The sequence below is a fragment of the Candoia aspera genome, chromosome 17, assembly GCF_035149785.1.
Source record: "Candoia aspera isolate rCanAsp1 chromosome 17, rCanAsp1.hap2, whole genome shotgun sequence".
Lineage (NCBI taxonomy): Eukaryota > Metazoa > Chordata > Lepidosauria > Squamata > Boidae > Candoia > Candoia aspera.
The window spans coordinates 9,188,531-9,206,525 of NC_086169.1; the positions used below are offsets into that span (position 1 = coordinate 9,188,531).

A 17,995-nucleotide genomic window follows, 5' to 3' on the forward strand; every position below is an offset into this window, starting at 1 on the left:
CGTGCTAAAAGGTAGCTAAGGAAACAACAAAAGACGTAACATTTGCTCTGCCTGACATTAAAATAATTACAAGTCAAAAAAATCTCATACATCTTAAAAGACGACCCAAGTGCCCATAGTGCACGTTATACTGGCTAGAGTTCACCTCATTTGCAGAAGTCTGTGGTAATAAATGTGCCTAAGACTTTTAACAGCCTAACGTACTGGGATTTTTGCTAAAATGGATGAATAAGCCGCTACCCTGCTGAGAGGACGTAATTATTTCATTTTGCAGCTCTTAAATATTATTTCCAGCAAGACAGGTATCTTTTTCCTAGGCCACACACACAGACAGCACATTTCCTCGCTGACCAACAACCTTATGGCCGACGCTAACATTAAATATGCCACACACCCACTTTTCACCAAATCAAACAGCAACTTCTCCCACCTCCTTGAAACTGTTTTTGAATGTGTGTCTTTATGGCATTAGGTGGTTGCTTCAGTGGGAATTTTCCCTGGCCATCGCATGCAACGAAGACTTACCTACTCTTTGGCTGAAAGAGGCTCTGTAAATACATGAAGCTCACCAGTAACCTTTTAATGTCTTTGCACCTGCCAAATTGGGGGGAGGGGAGGAAAAGGGAGCGGTTAGTAGGCTTCGATACAAGTCTGACAAACTTTGTGAATTGCCACTCACCCAACTGCTGGCGGCAAGAAAGATGGTCTGGAAGGAAACCTGGGCGAGACTCTTTTCAACTGAAAATCTTCTCTCTCTGAACGGACGTGCTCTTTGGACTAACCAATATTTGAATCTTTTCCTAAACCCTTAGATCGCAGAGTCTTTTGCCTCAAAAAGCGAGAACGGCAGATAACATCCTTACGTTTGATGGAGATACTAATACTGCACTTTTTAAAGCAATGAGAGTAAGCAAAGAGGACAAAGGTGAAGTGACAGGAAGAGACATTTTTCCTCCATTGTTTTTCTCATGATTATTTCCCATTCAGAGTGTGCTGAGACATACAGATATGTCAGTTAACAGCAGCAATTGGGACCGGAATTGCTGTTGCTAAGCAATGCAGTCGTAAAGTGCAAAGCCATGTGACCGTGCCGCTAAGCAATGGCAATTCTGGCAGTTCCGGTTGCCGCCGTTAACTGAGGACTTCTCGGGTTGTTAAGTCAGGACTTCACATGACCACAACTTGCTGGCTTTTCCATTGACTTTGCTCGTGGGAAGCCAGCAGGGAAGGTCATAAATCGCAATCACATGACTGCAGGTATGTTCAGCACTGTTGTATCTTTGAATGGTCACCAAAAGAATGGTCATTAAATAAGGACCACCTGCATTCGGTTGCAAGGGCCATCCTCAGTTTGGCCACAACATACTCAGTGTGAGAATTCTCACTATTTCCGTTCCCTGCTGCGCTCTCTCAATAGCTGTTCCCAGCACAACCCCCAAAATATCTGGAAGGATTTACTCCTGTGAAATTCAGATTGCGTGTGGGGCACTTCCTCTCCCACAAGTGCAGCAAAATAGGAGAAACTGCAGGCCAAATTATGCTTGTGCAAAATTGTGGAAATGCACCATAAAGAAGAAAGTGCAAAAGCTGGCTTGCAGGTAAACCTCAAAAAAACCAAGATTATGGCAACCAGCTTGATTGATAACTGGCAAATAGAGGGAGAAAATGTAGAAGCAGTGAAAGACTTTGTATTCCTAGGTGCAAAGATTACTGCAGATGCTGACTGCAGTCAGGAAATCAGAAGACGCTTAATCCTTGGGAGAAGAGCAATGACAAATCTCAATAAAATAGTCAAGAGCAGAGACATCACACTGACAACAAAGGCCCGCATAGTTAAAGCAATGGTGTTCCCTGTAGTAACATATGGCTGCGAGAGCTGGACCATAAGGAAGGCTGAGCGAAGGAAGATCGATGCTTTTGAACTGTGGTGTTGGAGGAAAATTCTGAGGGTGCCTTGGACTGCAAGAAGATCAAACCAGTCCATCCTCCAGGAATAAAGCCAGACTGCTCACTTGAGGGAACGATATTAAAGGCCAAACTGAAATACTTTGGCCACATAATGAGAAGACAGGACACCCTGGAGAAGACGCTGATGCTGGGGAGAGTGGAAGGCAAAAGGAAGAGGGGCCGACCAAGGGCAAGATGGATGGATGATATTCTAGAGGTGACGGACTCGTCCCTGGGGGAGCTGGGGGTGTTGACGACCGACAGGAAGCTCTGGCGTGGGCTGCTCCGTGAAGTCACGAAGAGTCGGAAGCGACTAAACAAATAAACAACCACCATAAAGGGTACAGACTGCAGGATTCAGATCCACAAAGAACAGAGATGTCCACGAGGGCAAAAGGGACGAAATTCAGAAATCAGAAGCACTTTGGTACGTGGCACACAAGTTCCCATATTTGGAAGGAGACACAATGCAAGTCCCAACTGCAGGAGTCCTGTCAGAGCCACTGCACAGAACCAGTGGGCAGAGGGAGCACCAGGTCTTGTGAAGAAAGAATGCCCGCTTCCCAGAATCCCCCTTCATCTTCTCAGCGTCATGAGGACCGCCTGTCTCTCACAGCATCTCCCGGCTGATCCCATCTGGCAGGGTTCCTCTTGTGGGAGAGGAAGTGCCCCACACGCAATCTGAATTTCACAGGAGTAAATCCTTCCAGATATTTTGGGGGTTGTGCTGGGAACAGCTATTGAGAGAGCGCAGCAGGGAACAGGAATAGTGAGAATTCTCACACTGAGTATGTTGTGGTCAAACCGAGGATGGCCCTTGCAACCGAATGCAGGTGGTCCTGTAGCACGAGGTTCCTTCAATTAAGCAATGCCATCTACTGGGACCCCAGAAGCAAGTCTTCTCTGTGGCAGCACCTGCCCTCTGGCATGAGGGTCTCAAGACCTGAACAGCCCCCACCCTAGTGGTGTTTCGAAGGGCCCTAAAGACCTGGTTCTTCTCCCAGGCCTTTGGCAAGCGGGGTTGAAGCCCCCTTTTCTTCCTTTTCTTTGTTCCCATCTGGGTTAGTTATCTTTGCCACCTTTGCTCTTTTTTGATGTTTTGTTTTTTTTAAAATTTTTTTTTACATTTTGTAAATTGCCCAGAGTCGCTGGGAGTTGGGTGGCATATAAATTTAATAAACAAACAAACAAACTTGCTAAGGTGCACCTTAGAACCACTGGCCTTGGGGCTATAAAAATGGAAGCTTAAATCCTATCGAAGGCTTACATGCAGCTAATTAATCCACAGAAAGAGACTTCTTTCTCTCCCAGCATGAATTTTCCTATCTGCAAAATGGGTATAACTGGGAGAGTGCGGTCTAGGCAGGCACATTTCCCTAGACCAGAATATTTTAAGGGCTGCATTTGGCTTCAATGCACCCACTTAGCATTATGTACCCAAACTCTTGGGAGTATTCCACTCCTTTCATAAAAAGGGGCCTAGATTCAAAAATTATCCCTAGGTAATTTCTGGGAGGGAATCGTAACTGAGACCAAGAATTCCACATTTTTTCCCTGCCCCTGTCTACAGCACATCTTTGCATGTCCAAGGACTGCTTTGTGCTGAACAAACTGGTTTTCTTGGAGCGGAAACTTCTGCTGCCCAAGGCAAGTCTAATCTAAGATTACTGCCCAAGGGTTTCCCTGTTATAAAAGATGGTCTAGCACTGCCAGGGCACGGGGCACAAAACAGAAACAATTTCAGTCAGTTAGAAGGAGCCCTTCACCCCACTTCCCAAGATAATTGAGCAAGGAGATCTTCTGTGAATTGGCAGCCAAAGCCAAGTGGGTAAACTGGGTTGGTTTCAGTTTAAGCTCTAAAGTGGTGTTTTTCAAATTTGTTTTTCGAACTTCCCCAGCCGGCATGGGAGTTGAAGTCCACACATCGTAAAGTTGCCAAGTTTAAAAAACACTGCAGCGGAGGAATCCAGTGATGTCTTCATCCATGGAAGAGTCAGAAAATAGCTGATTTAAAGCACTTCTTGGTTTAGGCTGGATAAACTGGCTTTGACGCTCAACTACAGCAACAGCTGCCCATCAGACCAGTGACTGGTCACTCCGGCTTGCTTCTACCTTTGAAGGCCCTGACTGGGGGCTGAGTAGTCCTTGAGGACCCCTGGGGCTGCCCCTCACCTCTTCTTGCTTGACGACAGCTTCCGAGTCTCACATTTCTTCAGCTGATGGTACATTTTGGCCGCCTTGTCATAGAGGCGCTTGAGATTTCCGTAAGCACCTTCAAAGGACACTTCAGACTGGATGCTAAACAGGGGAACAAAACCCAAGCAGAAAAATTATTTTCTCAATACAACTCTCCGGGTCAATGGTCTCTGTACATGGCAAGATGTTAAAAACGTAATTCAAGGGCAGAATAAATGGCTGCTGCAATCAATTTATCTCAAGCAAGAACTTCTGTGTTCCTTCCTCTTCCTTTCTGCAAGGTGTTATACACCAACCCCTCAGAAATTTTACTTCTGTGACTTCCGCTTCTCTCCCTTCAGCAAGCGGTGCCTGTGTGCTCTCTAAACATCTGAACTTGTTCCCTTTCAGTGTGCTCCGTAAGCGGAAACTGGGATCCACCAAGCCCATAAACTGCAGAGAAACCATGTTCCCAGGCAACGGAAGACACTAACGCTGGGCTAGGTCCTGAGCGCAAAGACTTTTCTAAAAGAAGGCTGGAATTTCACCGGATGTTGTTTAGTTAAGGCGGCTACTAGAAAACGACGCGGGTACCTTGGAGGCTGTGAACGCCGCATCACTAACCCTTGCCACGTGTTATGCCAATCTACCAATACCCACCTCCTCTCTATTTAGGAAACATGGGGGGGGGGGGGAGTAAAAGAAAACTCCTGAAAAAAGGCAATGGCAACACCAGAGTTCCCGTGAGTCAAGCTCCAGTTCAACCTGACTTTGCTTTTCCTCTACATAATGTAAGTAAAGGAGAAGCTCAAGTTCTCAGGGGCATCCTCTGCCTGCCATCGCACCAGTGCCAGCCGCTCTGGCCTCAAACATCCCCCTCTTAAAGGACTAAAGAGATTTGGGAGGGGGAGGAATTATCTTGCTTGGGTTGATAATCCGGAGATGGGAAGAAAGGGGACACCTCCTGCTGCACAGCTATAAGCAGCTGCAAATGAGAAGGAAACTTTGCGATCACCCTCAATTAACTGCCAAAATGGGGGGCCGTCGAGGCAACATGCAGGGCTCCCTCATCTTTTCAGTCAGAAATGGGGCAAGAGGACAGACCAGAAGCAATGGCAAACTAAAAACTCGTATCAATATTTAGAGGTTCTTATGCCACCAGATTGGTTAAATGCTTTCTTTTAAATATTTTTTTAATTGTTCCAAGAAAACAGACCTTCAGACTTAATCTTTGTAGCTCATTTAACAGACACATCTCAAAATACTTAAAAGATTATTTCTACAATTCTAGAAACAACTTTGACCTGGAGCATTAGCTATCCTACACATATTAGGAATGGTTTAATACTTGAATTGACTGGGCCGTTGCTGCTAGTTTTTCTGATCTGGAATTCAGAAACAGAACAAAACAAACACAAAACAGTCTGTGAATATGGAGCACAAATAAGGCCCCCCACTGTAATGCCTTGTGTCTACATTCCAAGATTAAACTTTTGCAACAAGCCATAGCCTAATAATAATTTGGAAAAGAGAAACCAGCAGAGTAGCCGTATTCCACTAGACCAGAGGTTTTGGTGCCCTACGTAAAGGCAGGTGCCTTTTATAAATTCCTTCTTTCTTTTCTGTAGGAGAGACACTTACCAGCGCAAGTAGCAATACGTAGCTTCCACATTGTAGTATTTACTCCCAGCCAGGGTCCCAAGCTGGTTAAAAGGCATTCCTATCCCCAAAAGACAGAAATCAAAGCAAGCACATGCTATTATTAAGCAACCTAAAGAAATAAATATCTGGGTGTTATTCTTCACAATCACAAGGGATTCTTCACTCTGCACAAGATTCCGCATTTTATTTTATTTATTTGTCAAATTTATACGGCCCCCCATATCATTTGAAGTGGAACTTACTGGGCCAGGCTGTGCATGTGATCCCAATGCCTAGTGTGGCACCAAAGCCAGTAACCCATAAAGAGGCTGAAGAAATTAGGTAGAATCGGTGTTAATTATTTACATGAACAAACATGAACATTCTGTTCTCACTGAAAGGTTGCCTTAAAAATGTCAAGTTGGTTTCTTTTGATCAGACAATGAAGTTAATATCAGAGAAGCTTTTTTGTGTTTATCAGACACATAAAAGAAGGTTTAACTAGTGTTGACTGCAATTGTGTGGTGGTCTCTCATGAAGGATACACAGGCTGCAAGTTTTCTCGGGATGAGAGCTTGTGGTCTCTCATGAAGAATGTAGGAAGAATGCACAGACACAACTTCCTCGGGATGAGAGCCCCGATTCAAGCCGTAAGCTCTCTTTTATTTTCCCCCAGCTAAGCAAGTACACTAAAACAGTAATTCACATAGCAGAAGGCTGATTGGTCTAAATAGCAATGCATACCTCATGTAACCCCCGATAGCCTCCTGGCACAGCTCAGGTTACAGCTCGTGCTGCCTTGTGAGGAAAGTTTTTGCTACAACCTTATCCACTATGGAAGTTCAAGGAAGGTTCAATGTAAATAAACATCTTGCACAGCTGTCGTGGTTTGCCAGCCAACAGCATAGCATGCAATGCTCTCTACACAATTGCCCTGTTGTTCGAGAATTAAGGAAATTAAGGAGCTGTATATATTCTTCTTGGCTACACTTCCAACAGCTGGACTCTATCAACGCCTCAATGTGATGGCCAAAAGATTTACATCACTGGAAGGAGACAGCTATACCTGGTTTGCAGCAGAGGACTGCTGACATGGGCTGTCAACATATGAATCACAATTTGTTTTTGAGAAAGTGCAGAAATATGGCCAAATGAAGAAGTATTTTTGAGCAGCATGGCCAAATTTTGGAGTTATTCTGTTTGATGTGTTTGCCCTGGTTTCTTTGATGTGATGAAAAAAAATAAAGCTATAACAAATAGAATTCATATTCTATTTGGGATGAATTACAAAATGCATACCTGTGTGTGTGATTATGTGCACATGTATATGTAAGATTACTAAATACTTACCAATTTGTGGTGCGACAGAAAGGGCTTGATAGTAAAACCTCTCAGCCAGCAGTTCTGTGTCTACACCTGCCAACTCATTCTGGTATCGAGCTGATAAGGAACAAGACATACAAAAGCCTTGAGGAACACATTTAAGATGATACACCTCAGATGATACTTAAGATGAGGGACTCAGTTACGTGCAAGAATGAAACGGCGAAGCTTTTTGCCACCCAACTGAAATATATGCTACCCGTTTATGTAGCTGAGCACCTAGCAAACGTTTCACGCAGTAGGAGATCCCTAGTCCTCTAAATGCAGTTGAAAAATAAAATCAATGTTCCTAAGGGCTTACTTCAAACATGGATTACTATAATCAATATGCCCTGCTACCCAGACATTGTTTATTCCTGATTTCAAATAAATCCAAGCCTTGGGACTTTCACTTTATCCCAGAAAAATGCTCTCTCATTGATCCATGCCAGCTCTCACCTAAGTCCCCCAGATAAACCAGGCACCGGTGGCAGGCTATATGAGCCCAGTCCATCTCCTTCTCTGATGCAGAGACTGGCTTCTTGCAACCTGCGGAAGAGATAGTCAACAGGCGGCACAGTGTTAGAGCAAGATGCTGGGAAATCAAGGCAGCCAGGGTTCTCTGTTGACAGTTACCGGTCCACCCCCACAAGGAGCCTTTGCCTTCTGTCAGGTCTCCTATGTGTCCCCCACCTGCAAAATACACAACAATCTCCCCTTTCAAAATTGCCAGGGAGCATCCTAAGCCTGGAACAGCAAAAAGGCAAAGCCAAAGAAAGCCTTAACGCCACATGGTAATGGAGCAGGCCTCACACAGGAGCTGTTCACACAGAGGACTCAACCATGAAACCGCAGCTTGGTTTAGCAAGTTGTGTAAATGCATACTTCACAGTTTGTATGCCATAATCCATGACCTAGAATAACTGCATCATAACGTTAACTGCCAGGGCTGTGAACATGCCACAAAATCAGCAACAATTTGTTCAGATTGTAAACTATATTCTAATTGTTATTTTTGTAGACTGAAGGCTGATGAGAACACATCTGGAAAAAAAATTAGACTGGGAAAAGATCCACTAAAGTTTTCTTAAAATGGGCCCCTTTGAGCTTCAATGTCTCATTTTGGGGAGCTTATAACTCACTCCCTGTGCTGTCAAGTGCTTTTACAGAGATTTGGGTGAGATTTTAAAGTGTAACCAGGGTGCCAAAAGCTGAAGGACTTTAGCGTGGGCCTGAAAATTGTTAAAAGAACTCCATCAATTCTACCATAATGCCAGTGAGATACTCACAGCAACAGTTGCCAAGGACACTACTTGTTTAGTATGTTACACCAGGCGACAGCCCCACAGATTCCCACCAGCCAAGAGCTGAGTATGTGCAAATGTGGTCACAAATCAAGCTGATTATACCCTTTTCCAAGGCAATTTTTTAATCTGGAAATTTCTATCTCACATAAACTGTTGAGGAATCTCAGACAATTGTAATAAACTTGAGGTTAACTGCATAAGAAACAGAATTATAAAATCTAAGACAGACCCCTTTTTTTAAAGCTGCACCTAACAACTTGGAAAGACTCTGATTAAATTAGAAGCCAGTGTGACATAGTTTAAATACCCATGCAAATGTCATACAAAATTATTCTTTACATTAGATTACCAGTTCCCAATCATTTAGTTTAGGAGGATTGCTATGCTGTCAATTAAAAATTTTTGTGGTTCAGCAAAGGTGTGCAATATAATACCAAGGGACGTTTTTTTACCAAGAGCATTAAACCCCAAGACAAAGTCTATAGAATCCCCATATTAAAGTTAATTTTAAAGAAATGCTTAAAAATTAAATGAACACACCAAATCTCATGAGATTTTGAATACAACCCCCAAATCACCTGAAATGTTAGCCACCTCAAAAAAAAAAAGATATTTATACTTCAGATTACAAAAGACATCTTGAAAACCATCCCTCAGATGTTTCACAGGATATCAAATATTTATTTTACTATATCAACTTATACAGCTGCCCATCTCACAATTTCAACTCTATGTTTCATTAGACCACTTATTCAAGAACTTCCATACACGGAGAAATGTTTAAATACTATTTTTGTTACTCAAGTGCATAAAAAAGTACTTTAGGGCATCTGCAGAGTATAATTATGACCACAATAAATAAAACAGAAGGGAAAGCAGGCAAGCACAGAGTGGAACATAAACTGAAGCTCTGGCACTATGCTAAAGCACATGTAGTTTACAGAGGGTCAAAGCCACAAATGAGGTGGTCCCTACCAATCTCTTTCACACATAGATACCACCAAGCAAGGCATCTACCCTCCTCCTTACTGAGCAAGTGAAGTCACACATGACCATCCAGTCTTTAAGGAAGGCAGAGCTCAAGTTGTTTAGAACTTAACCAAATGTTTCTTCAGGAAAAGGAATTCAAAGGGTGCATCTCATGACCACAAAACATAAACAGGCCAGATGGGTCAAGCAGCTCTCGCCCAGAATAAAATCGTTCCTCAAAGGACGCATCAGCTGAAGTACTGACCTATCAGGGGATCTGTAACGTGGGTCCAGTCAATGCAACACTGCAACTCCAGCTGATAGTGAGACTGAATGTAGAGCAGCAAGTGCTGGTAAAACCCGATGCCCGCAATCAGGTGAGTACGGTAAGCGCACTCTAGGGTGCTACGACTGTGAATGTGCTGTGGGTTGGGAAGTGAGAGAAAAGAAAGTTAGGGTGTATCTCCAGCTTTTCACAGTTTCCTTCCCAAAAGGAGATCAAGCCAAAGATTAATTCAGCAGGAAACAATTCCATTTCTGCCCACCTCATACTTGCTCACTTTATGAACACTCCAATGCATGCGTTGTCCCTGACCGTGCTTACTCGATGCAGGGAAAGAGCTGAAATCGCTGCTAAAAAATCCAGCTGCAGTTTACAGCTGGGAGATGTGGATGCTCTGGGAACCAGCTTCTCCAGCATGGTGCAAACAAATATGCTTTGGCACAGTACGTGCTAAAACTCAACCATTATCTTTCATCCCGGAAAGGATATACACACCCCAGATTTACTCACGGATTCTCCACTTTGTTGGAATAGATTAATCATTAATTACCAATTCCACAATCTCTTAGTTGGAAGAGACAAAACCAAATTAGCCAGGTAATAATCCTGCAACTGTCCTGCTTCAAAGCGCCAGACTGAATGAATTGTAGGGTTATTCACCCAGAAAAGTTTCTCGCCTTTCTCTGATATTTTAACTTTTTTTTTTTAATCTTTCAGCTGCGCACGCCTCCCAAGCCATGGGGCTGCCATCCTAGTGAAATTCAGACCAGAAGAAAAGAGCAATGATGCCTTTCCAGCCCAACAGGTCTAGAAAGCAAGAGGTCAGGGGAAGACTCGGATGGTTTTCTGGCTCTTCAGACCAAACAAACAACAGTCAAAGAATGGAAAGGCTGTGAGAACCACTACTGGGCACAACACACCACTAAGGCTGGCAGCTGGGTACGAAGTGCTGCTGTGGTCACAAGCTGGATTGACGCCGACCTAGTGCATTGTTACACCAAAGTATCGGAATGTATAGCATGCCTTTTTATTTGTTTTAATCAGCTGGATGACTTCATAGTAAACTTTCCGCCACAGCAGTTCCTCTGCTTTCCTCCCATAGTCCACAGGGTGCAGGAACATCAGCTTTACACACAGTTCGCGGAGCCTGGGGCAAGAAGGAAGAGTGAGGAAGAGAGAGAAGCTGCTTACAGTTTGTCTAAAAACCACTTTTTTAGCCCTATATGTGAGCCTAAGATCTAAAGGGAAGGAGCCAAAAGCACCTCAGATCTTGCTGTGGCAAATGAGCTCATCAACAAGCTCCAGTTTTTGAAAACTAAGAACTGCAGTATTTCCTGAATAAGTTCTGCTAAAAGTCAGGAGTTGCCCCTAATCCTCCACCTCCAGCCATGCCACTCAATTTGCACAGCAGGACCTAGACCCAAGATTACTATGCTGATCATCTATAAAGCTGCTTCCAAACAATATTCTGTGCAATGGAACTATGCTGGTGCCGAACCTCTAGAAAATTAGCCATAGAGAGGAGCAACGCTCTGCCCTGAACGAATGGCAAGCTAGTTTTACCACCTAGGAATATGAAGCTCTTTTATAATATCCCATGGAACTCAGTTTTTCCAAGCAATCTTGCACCCAGACCTGTTCCATTTGAGTAAGACTGTTTGGTCTAGTGGTTACGGTGTTGGACTAGAAACCAGGAGTCTGTGAGTTCCAGTCCCACCTTAGGCACAAAGCCAGCTGGGTGACCACTCTCTCTCAGCCCAACTCACCTCACAGGGTTGTTGTTGTGGGGAAAAGGGGAGAAGGAAGGAGTATTAGGTATGTTCCCCACCTTGAGTTATTTATAAAAAATAATTAAGGCAGGATAAAATTTAAAAAAAAAAGACTGTTGCATCCTGTTCTTTCAAGGCTGGTTGAAATACAGAGTATGAAATAAAGAAAGGCCCAAAGGCCCAACTTTCTTACTTGTTTCTCAGGCTGATGTTCTCCGGCTTAAATACTTCTTGATAAGCTGCCTTGTTTCCAAGAATGAGATCCAATCGATGCACTGCTTCAACCACAGCTCTACAAAAAGCACAGGGTGCATTCAAGTTAGGAAGACACTGTTGCTTGGAAATCCTTCGGCTGGACTCAGACATAACATGAAGCCATTATATGCTTTGACTATCTATAGCTTAGCAATGTTACATGATACATTGCTAAGCTGTGTTCATGTATGAGTTCATGTAACAGCTTAGCATGTTACATGCTCACCCATAGCAATTTGTATACCCTAATTTATGGTTTAGTGCTTCAGCAAAGGATCATTACCTTGCTGTGGTACTGGAGCTTGAGCACCTCAATGATGCCATGAGCTAAACCATGAAGGGCCACCCAAGACAGGAAAGTCGTGACAGAGAGGTCAGACTAAACGCAATCCCTGGGGAAGGTAATGGCAACCCACCCCAGTATTCTTGCCGTGAAAACTAAATGGATCAGCACAACCAGAGATACGTTGGTATGCCATCGGAAGATGAGACCCCCAGGTCGGAAGATGGTCAAAATGCTACTGGGGAGGAACAGAGGATGAGCTCAACTAGCCCCAGACGTGATGACGCAGCTAGCTCAAAGCCGAAAGGACGGCTAGCGGCCGACGGTGCTGGTGGTGAATGGCGAATCCGATGTTCTAAGGATCAACGCACCATTGGAACCTGGAATGTAAGATCTATGAGCCAGGGCAAACTGGATGTGGTTATTGGTGAGATGTCAAGATTAAAGATAGGGATTTTGGGCGCAGGGAACTGAAATGGACTGGAATGGGCCACTTCACATCAAATGACCACCAGATCTACTACTGTGGACAAGAGGACCACAGAAGAAATGGAGTAGCCTTCATAATTAATCATAAAGTGGCTAAAGCAGTGCTTGGATACAATCCAAAAAACGACAGAACGATCTCAATTTGAATTCAGGGCAAGCCATCTAACATCACAGTGATCCTAATATACGCCCCAACCACAGATGCTGAACAAGCTGAAGTAGAGCAGTTCTATGAGGATCTGCAGCACCTACTGGACAACACGCCTAAAAGTGATGTTATTTTCATCACGGGAGACTGGAATGCTAAGGTGGGCAGTCAAATGACACCTGGAATTACAGGTAAGCCTGGCCTGGGAGAACAAAATGAAGCAGGACATAGGCTGATAGAATTTTGCCAAGACCACTCACTCTGCATAACAAACACTCTCTTCCAACAACCTAAGAGACGGCTTTATACGTGGACTTCACCAGATGGACAACACCGAAATCAGATTGACTACATCCTTTGCAGCCAAAGGTGATGGACATCTATACAGTTGGTAAAAACAAGACCTGGAGCTGACTGTAGTTCAGATCACGAACTTCTTCTTGCACAATTTAGGATCAGACTAAAGAGATTAGGGAAGACCCACAGATCAGCTAGATAGGAGCTCACTAATATTCCTAAGGAATATGCAGTGGAGGTGAAGGATAGATTTAAGGGACTGGACTTAGTAGATAGGGTCCCGGAAGAACTATGGACAGAAGTTCGCAACATTGCTCAGGAGGCGGCAACAAAATACATCCCAAAGAAAGAGAAAACCAAGAAGGCAAAATGGCTGTCTGCTGAGACACTAGAAGTAGCCCAAGAAAGAAGGAAAGCAAAAGGCAACAGTGATAGGGGGAGATATGCCCAATGAAATGCAAAATTCCAGAGGTTAGCCAGGAGAGATAAGGAATTATTTTTAAACAAGCAATGCGCGGAAGTGGAAGAAGACAATAGAATAGGAAGGACAAGAGACCTCTTCCAGAAAATTAGAAACATTGGAGGTAAATTCCAGGCAAAAATGGGTATGATCAAAAACAAAGATGGCAAGGACCTAAACAGAAGAAGAGATCAAGAAAAGGTGGCAAGAATATACGGGAGACCTGTATAAGAAGGATAACAATATCGGGGATAGCTGTGACGGTGTGGTCAGTGAGCTAGAGCCAGACATCCTGAAGAGTGAGGTTGAGTGGGCCTTAAGAAGCACTGCTAATAACAAGGCAGCAGGAGATGACGGCATCCCAGCTGAACTGTTCAAAATCTTGCAAGATGATGCTGTCAAGGTAATGCATGCTATATGCCAGCAAATTTGGAAAACACAGGAATGGCCATCAGATTGGAAAAAATCAACTTATATCCCCACACCAAAAAAGGGAAACACTAAAGAATGTTCAAACTATCGAACAGTGGCACTCATTTCACATGCCAGTAAGGTAATGCTCAAGATCCTGCAAGATCCACTTCAGCAATTCATGGAGCGAGATGCACAAGCTGGGTTTAGAAAAGGCAGAGGAACTAGGGACCAAATTGCCAATATCCGCTGGATAATGGAAAAGGCCAGGGAGTTTCCGAAAAACATCTATTTCTGTTTTATTGACTATTCTAAAGCCTTTGACTGTGTGGACCGTAACAAATTGTGGCAAGTTCTTAGTGGTATGGGGATACCAAGTCATCTTGTCTGCCTCCTGAAGAATCTGTATAACGACCAAGTAGCAACAGTCAGAACAGACCACGGAACAACGGACTGGTTTAAGATTGGGAAAGGAGTACGGCAGGGCTGTATACTCTCACCCTACCTATTCAACTTGTACGCAGAACACGTCATGCGACAAGCTGGGCTTGAGGAATCCAAGGCTGGAGTTAAAATCGCTGGAAGAAACATTAACAATTTCAGATATGCAGATGATACCACTTTGATGGCTGAAAGCGAAGAGGAACTGAGGAGCCTTATGATGAAGGTGAAAGAAGAAAGTGCAAAAGCTGGTTTGCAGCTAAACCTCAAAAAAACCAAGATTATGGCAACCAGCTTGATTGATAACTGGCAAATAGAGGGAGAAAATGTAGAAGCAGTGAAAGACTTTGTATTCCTAGGTGCAAAGATTACTGCAGATGCTGACTGCAGTCAGGAAATCAGAAGACGCTTAATCCTTGGGAGAAGAGCAATGACCAATCTCGATCAAATAGTTAAGAGCAGAGACATCACACTGACAACAAAGGTCCGCATAGTTAAAGCAACGGTGTTCCCCGTAGTAACATATGGCTGCGAGAGCTGGACCATAAGGAAGGCTGAGAGAAGGAAGATTGATGCTTTTGAACTGTGGTGTTGGAGGACAATTCTGAGAGTGCCTTGGAAGATCAAACCAGTCCATCCTCCAGGAAATAAAGCCAGACTGCTCGCTTGAGGGAATGGTATTAAAGGCAAAACTGAAATACTTTGGCCACATAACGAGAAGACAGGACACCCTGGAGAAGGTGCTGATGCTGGGGAGAGTGGAGGGCAAAAGGAAGAGGGGCCGACCAAGGGCAAGATGGATGGATGACATTCTAGAGGTGACGGACTCGTTCCTGGGGGAGCTGGGGGTGTTGACGACCGACAGGAAGCTCTGGCGTGGGCTGGTCCATGAAGTCACAAAGAGTCGGAAGCGACCGAACGAATAAACAACAACATGGTTTAGTGTGCAATTGTGGCTTATTGCAAAATGCAACCCAGGCTTTTACTGTCAGAATCTAGGACAGCCCCCTTTCTGGAATGCATGGCTGCAGGACGGTTAAATAGCCCTGTTATCCCACAAACTGGCTTCCAGTACCGAGAAAAAAGCTACAGTCCCAAGCCCCGATTGGTATCACTGAGTCTATGCCACTGGAAGCATTTCTCTTCCTGGTTGTAGCAGCCAGGCATGGCAAACTGGCAAATCTATGGAGAAGTGGGTTACTGGCCTGTGGGTTGCCAGCCTCCTAACCCCCTGTGCAACATGCCCTCCAGACTCCCCCAATCCAGATGCCCTCTAAAAGTGTCAGACTCCAACTGCCATCACTGAATAGGGATAAGAGAGAAAGCTCTTGATGTGTCTGACGGGAAAGCTAAAAGGAAGCATAAAACGGGACACAAAGGTAGGGATGAGTCCCAAGGTGGTCCAATTATCCTTTCAACCCCTTCACAAAGGCTGTGGCAAAAAGGACAAAATTCAGCTGCTGATTTAGGGGGACAGACAAGAGGTAAAGGAGCAGCTGTGTTGACGGCCTCGCCGGCCGGAGGCAACAGGGAGTTAGTGCCGCAGGGCCACGTGTGTTGCCGGCTGCGACGCCCGGGAACCCGCGCTGCAGCCCTGCCGTTGTTATTCGTTCAGTCGCTTCCGACTCTTCGTGACTTCGCTGCAGCCCTAAAAAGCGTAATCCCAGAAGGCGGCGTACCATGCCGGCTGAGGATAATGGGGGACGCGGTCGCACCCACTCCAGCCGGGGACGGTACGGACTGTAGCCCGCGCTTTGCTGGCTGGAGGGCGACGGCGGTTCCCGCGCGCCCTCCTTCCACGCCTGCGGAGGACAAAGGGTGTGGGAGCCCCGCATGGCCACATCCGGGGCAAGAAGGGGCGATGCGGGCCTCATCCCCGGCTGGCTGGCTGGCTGGCTCGGGGCGCACGCCACGCGCCCGCCTCCCGCGCCCGCGGGGGACGACGGGGGCAGGCGGCGGACGCACATCCCCCCGCCGCGCCGCTCGCTCGCTCGCTCACCGGTAGAGCCTCTTGGTGTGGAGGGCTTTGGCCTCCGGCTCGCCGCCGCCGCCGCCGCCGCTGCCCTGGCTCATGGCGCCCGGCAGGCCTGAGGCCCCTCAGCACCCCCTGCCGCCGCGCCAGGCCCGGCCCGCCCCGCTCGGCCGCCGCCTCAGCCCGGCCTGGAGCACGAGGCGTCGCTGGTGCTGCTGCCGCCGCCTCCGCCGCCCTTGCGCGTCCAGGTACTGCTGCCGCCAGCGGCCCCGCTCGGCCGCCATCGCGCTCCGGCTGCCCGCCGCCGCTGCCCCCTCAGCCAAGTCCCGCGAGACCGCGCCCTCAGTTCTCGCGAGGGCTTGGACCCCAAGCCTCGCGAGACCTCGACCGCCTTGGGAACTACCCGCGCAAGCAAGTCCCGCGGGCTCTGCGCCCTCCAGCTCTCGCGAGATCATAGTCCCCGCCGATACCGATAGAGCTAGTAAGAGATGAGAGGGGCGCCCTCGGAAGGCGGGAGCGGGAGTTTTGGGGCCCTTCCTTCCTTCCTTTCTTCCGTTTGACCCTCTTCTCACTTCCCTGGCCTGCTTTGCTTTCCCTCCAACCTGTCTGCTCTCTCCGGGGCATGCCGTTCCGGAGGAGATGGCCTGGGCGGTGAAGCCTTTCCTCGCGCTATGTAACTTCATAAAATTATTACCTGCCTACCACGTGTATTCCTCTTCCGTGCAAACAGTGGCCTGCAGAGGCTTTTCTGCAAACAAACACCGTGCTCTAGTTTCGTTTCTCACTCTCCTCGCTCTTGGCTTCTGCGGAAAGTTCCAGCAGGGCGGCAGGGAGAGGAGGGAAGGAAGGAATTGGGTAGAAGAAAGCAAGAAGATAGCGGGAAGGGAAGGGAAGGGAAGTAGGGAAAGTGAAATAGGGAAGGAAGGACTTCACTCTTTCAAGTCAGCCTGACTCGCCCTCGGGAAGAGCAGAGAAGTGGAAGAACCCAGAAGAAAGAACAAGCCATGGACCATCCTTCTTTCTTACTAAGCTTCAAGCCAACATAAAAGCTACAGAAAAACGAAAAACTACAAAGAAAGAAAAAAAACTTAAGTGTAGAAACAGAAGAGAAAATTTTTCAAAATTACAAAAAGAGGTGACTTCCAACTTTTAGTAGCAAGGATATACAACAATTTTCCATAATCAATCCCTTACTCTATATTAAACCAAAATCACATTATTTCTATAAATCATTCATTCCATTGGCGCATTATAAAAATCACCAAATACAGTTACTCCCTCCCTTTATATTAAAAGAAAAAATATATAAACCTAATCAACTTCCCTCCAAAGATATTTAATTATTTCCTTCCTACTACCATTCTATACATGCCTGTCTACTATAATAAAGATCAAACTAAAAAACATGAATTGTCTGCCATTGTACTTGATAATACAACAATTTTAATCTTAATATTAAACCCCAAGCCAGATTTTATTATTATTATATTTTATTATACCTTATTATTTTATTATACCTTAATAATCTTAATCCAAACTGTTAAAGATAAATGAAATCAGCCAAACCCTAAAAGCAATCCAGATAAATATTCTCAAGCCCTTATCACACTTCAAAATAAACCAGAGCATTTACTTATCCGCACAATGCACACAAAGCTTTTGTCTTTAAAAAATCGAACAGCCCAACTGCCCCCCCTCAAAAACTCCGACTTCCCTTCAGGAGACCTCCCATACATAATAACCCCTTCTTTTCCAGGCTTTCCATCAGAAGATCAATTTCACTTAT

At 45.4% G+C, this 17,995-nt stretch overlaps 1 protein-coding gene across 1 annotated transcript in view; it reads right to left on the reverse strand.

Annotated features, from left to right (window-relative positions):
• SMG5 (SMG5 nonsense mediated mRNA decay factor) overlaps window positions 1–16,527 on the reverse strand; it is a 34,777-nt gene extending 18,250 nt beyond the window's left edge. Inside the window, exons 1-9 of the mRNA XM_063316614.1 lie at window positions 16,237–16,527; window positions 11,647–11,745; window positions 10,708–10,831; window positions 9,667–9,823; window positions 7,585–7,674; window positions 7,114–7,203; window positions 5,764–5,842; window positions 4,120–4,245; window positions 526–594 (exon numbers count right to left, since the gene is read on the reverse strand). Coding sequence (XP_063172684.1) covers window positions 526–594; window positions 4,120–4,245; window positions 5,764–5,842; window positions 7,114–7,203; window positions 7,585–7,674; window positions 9,667–9,823; window positions 10,708–10,831; window positions 11,647–11,745; window positions 16,237–16,310 — 908 coding nt within the window. The 5' untranslated portion in view covers window positions 16,311–16,527. The remainder of the gene's footprint in view (window positions 1–525; window positions 595–4,119; window positions 4,246–5,763; window positions 5,843–7,113; window positions 7,204–7,584; window positions 7,675–9,666; window positions 9,824–10,707; window positions 10,832–11,646; window positions 11,746–16,236) is intronic.
• Between the last annotated feature and the right edge of the window lie 1,468 nt (window positions 16,528–17,995).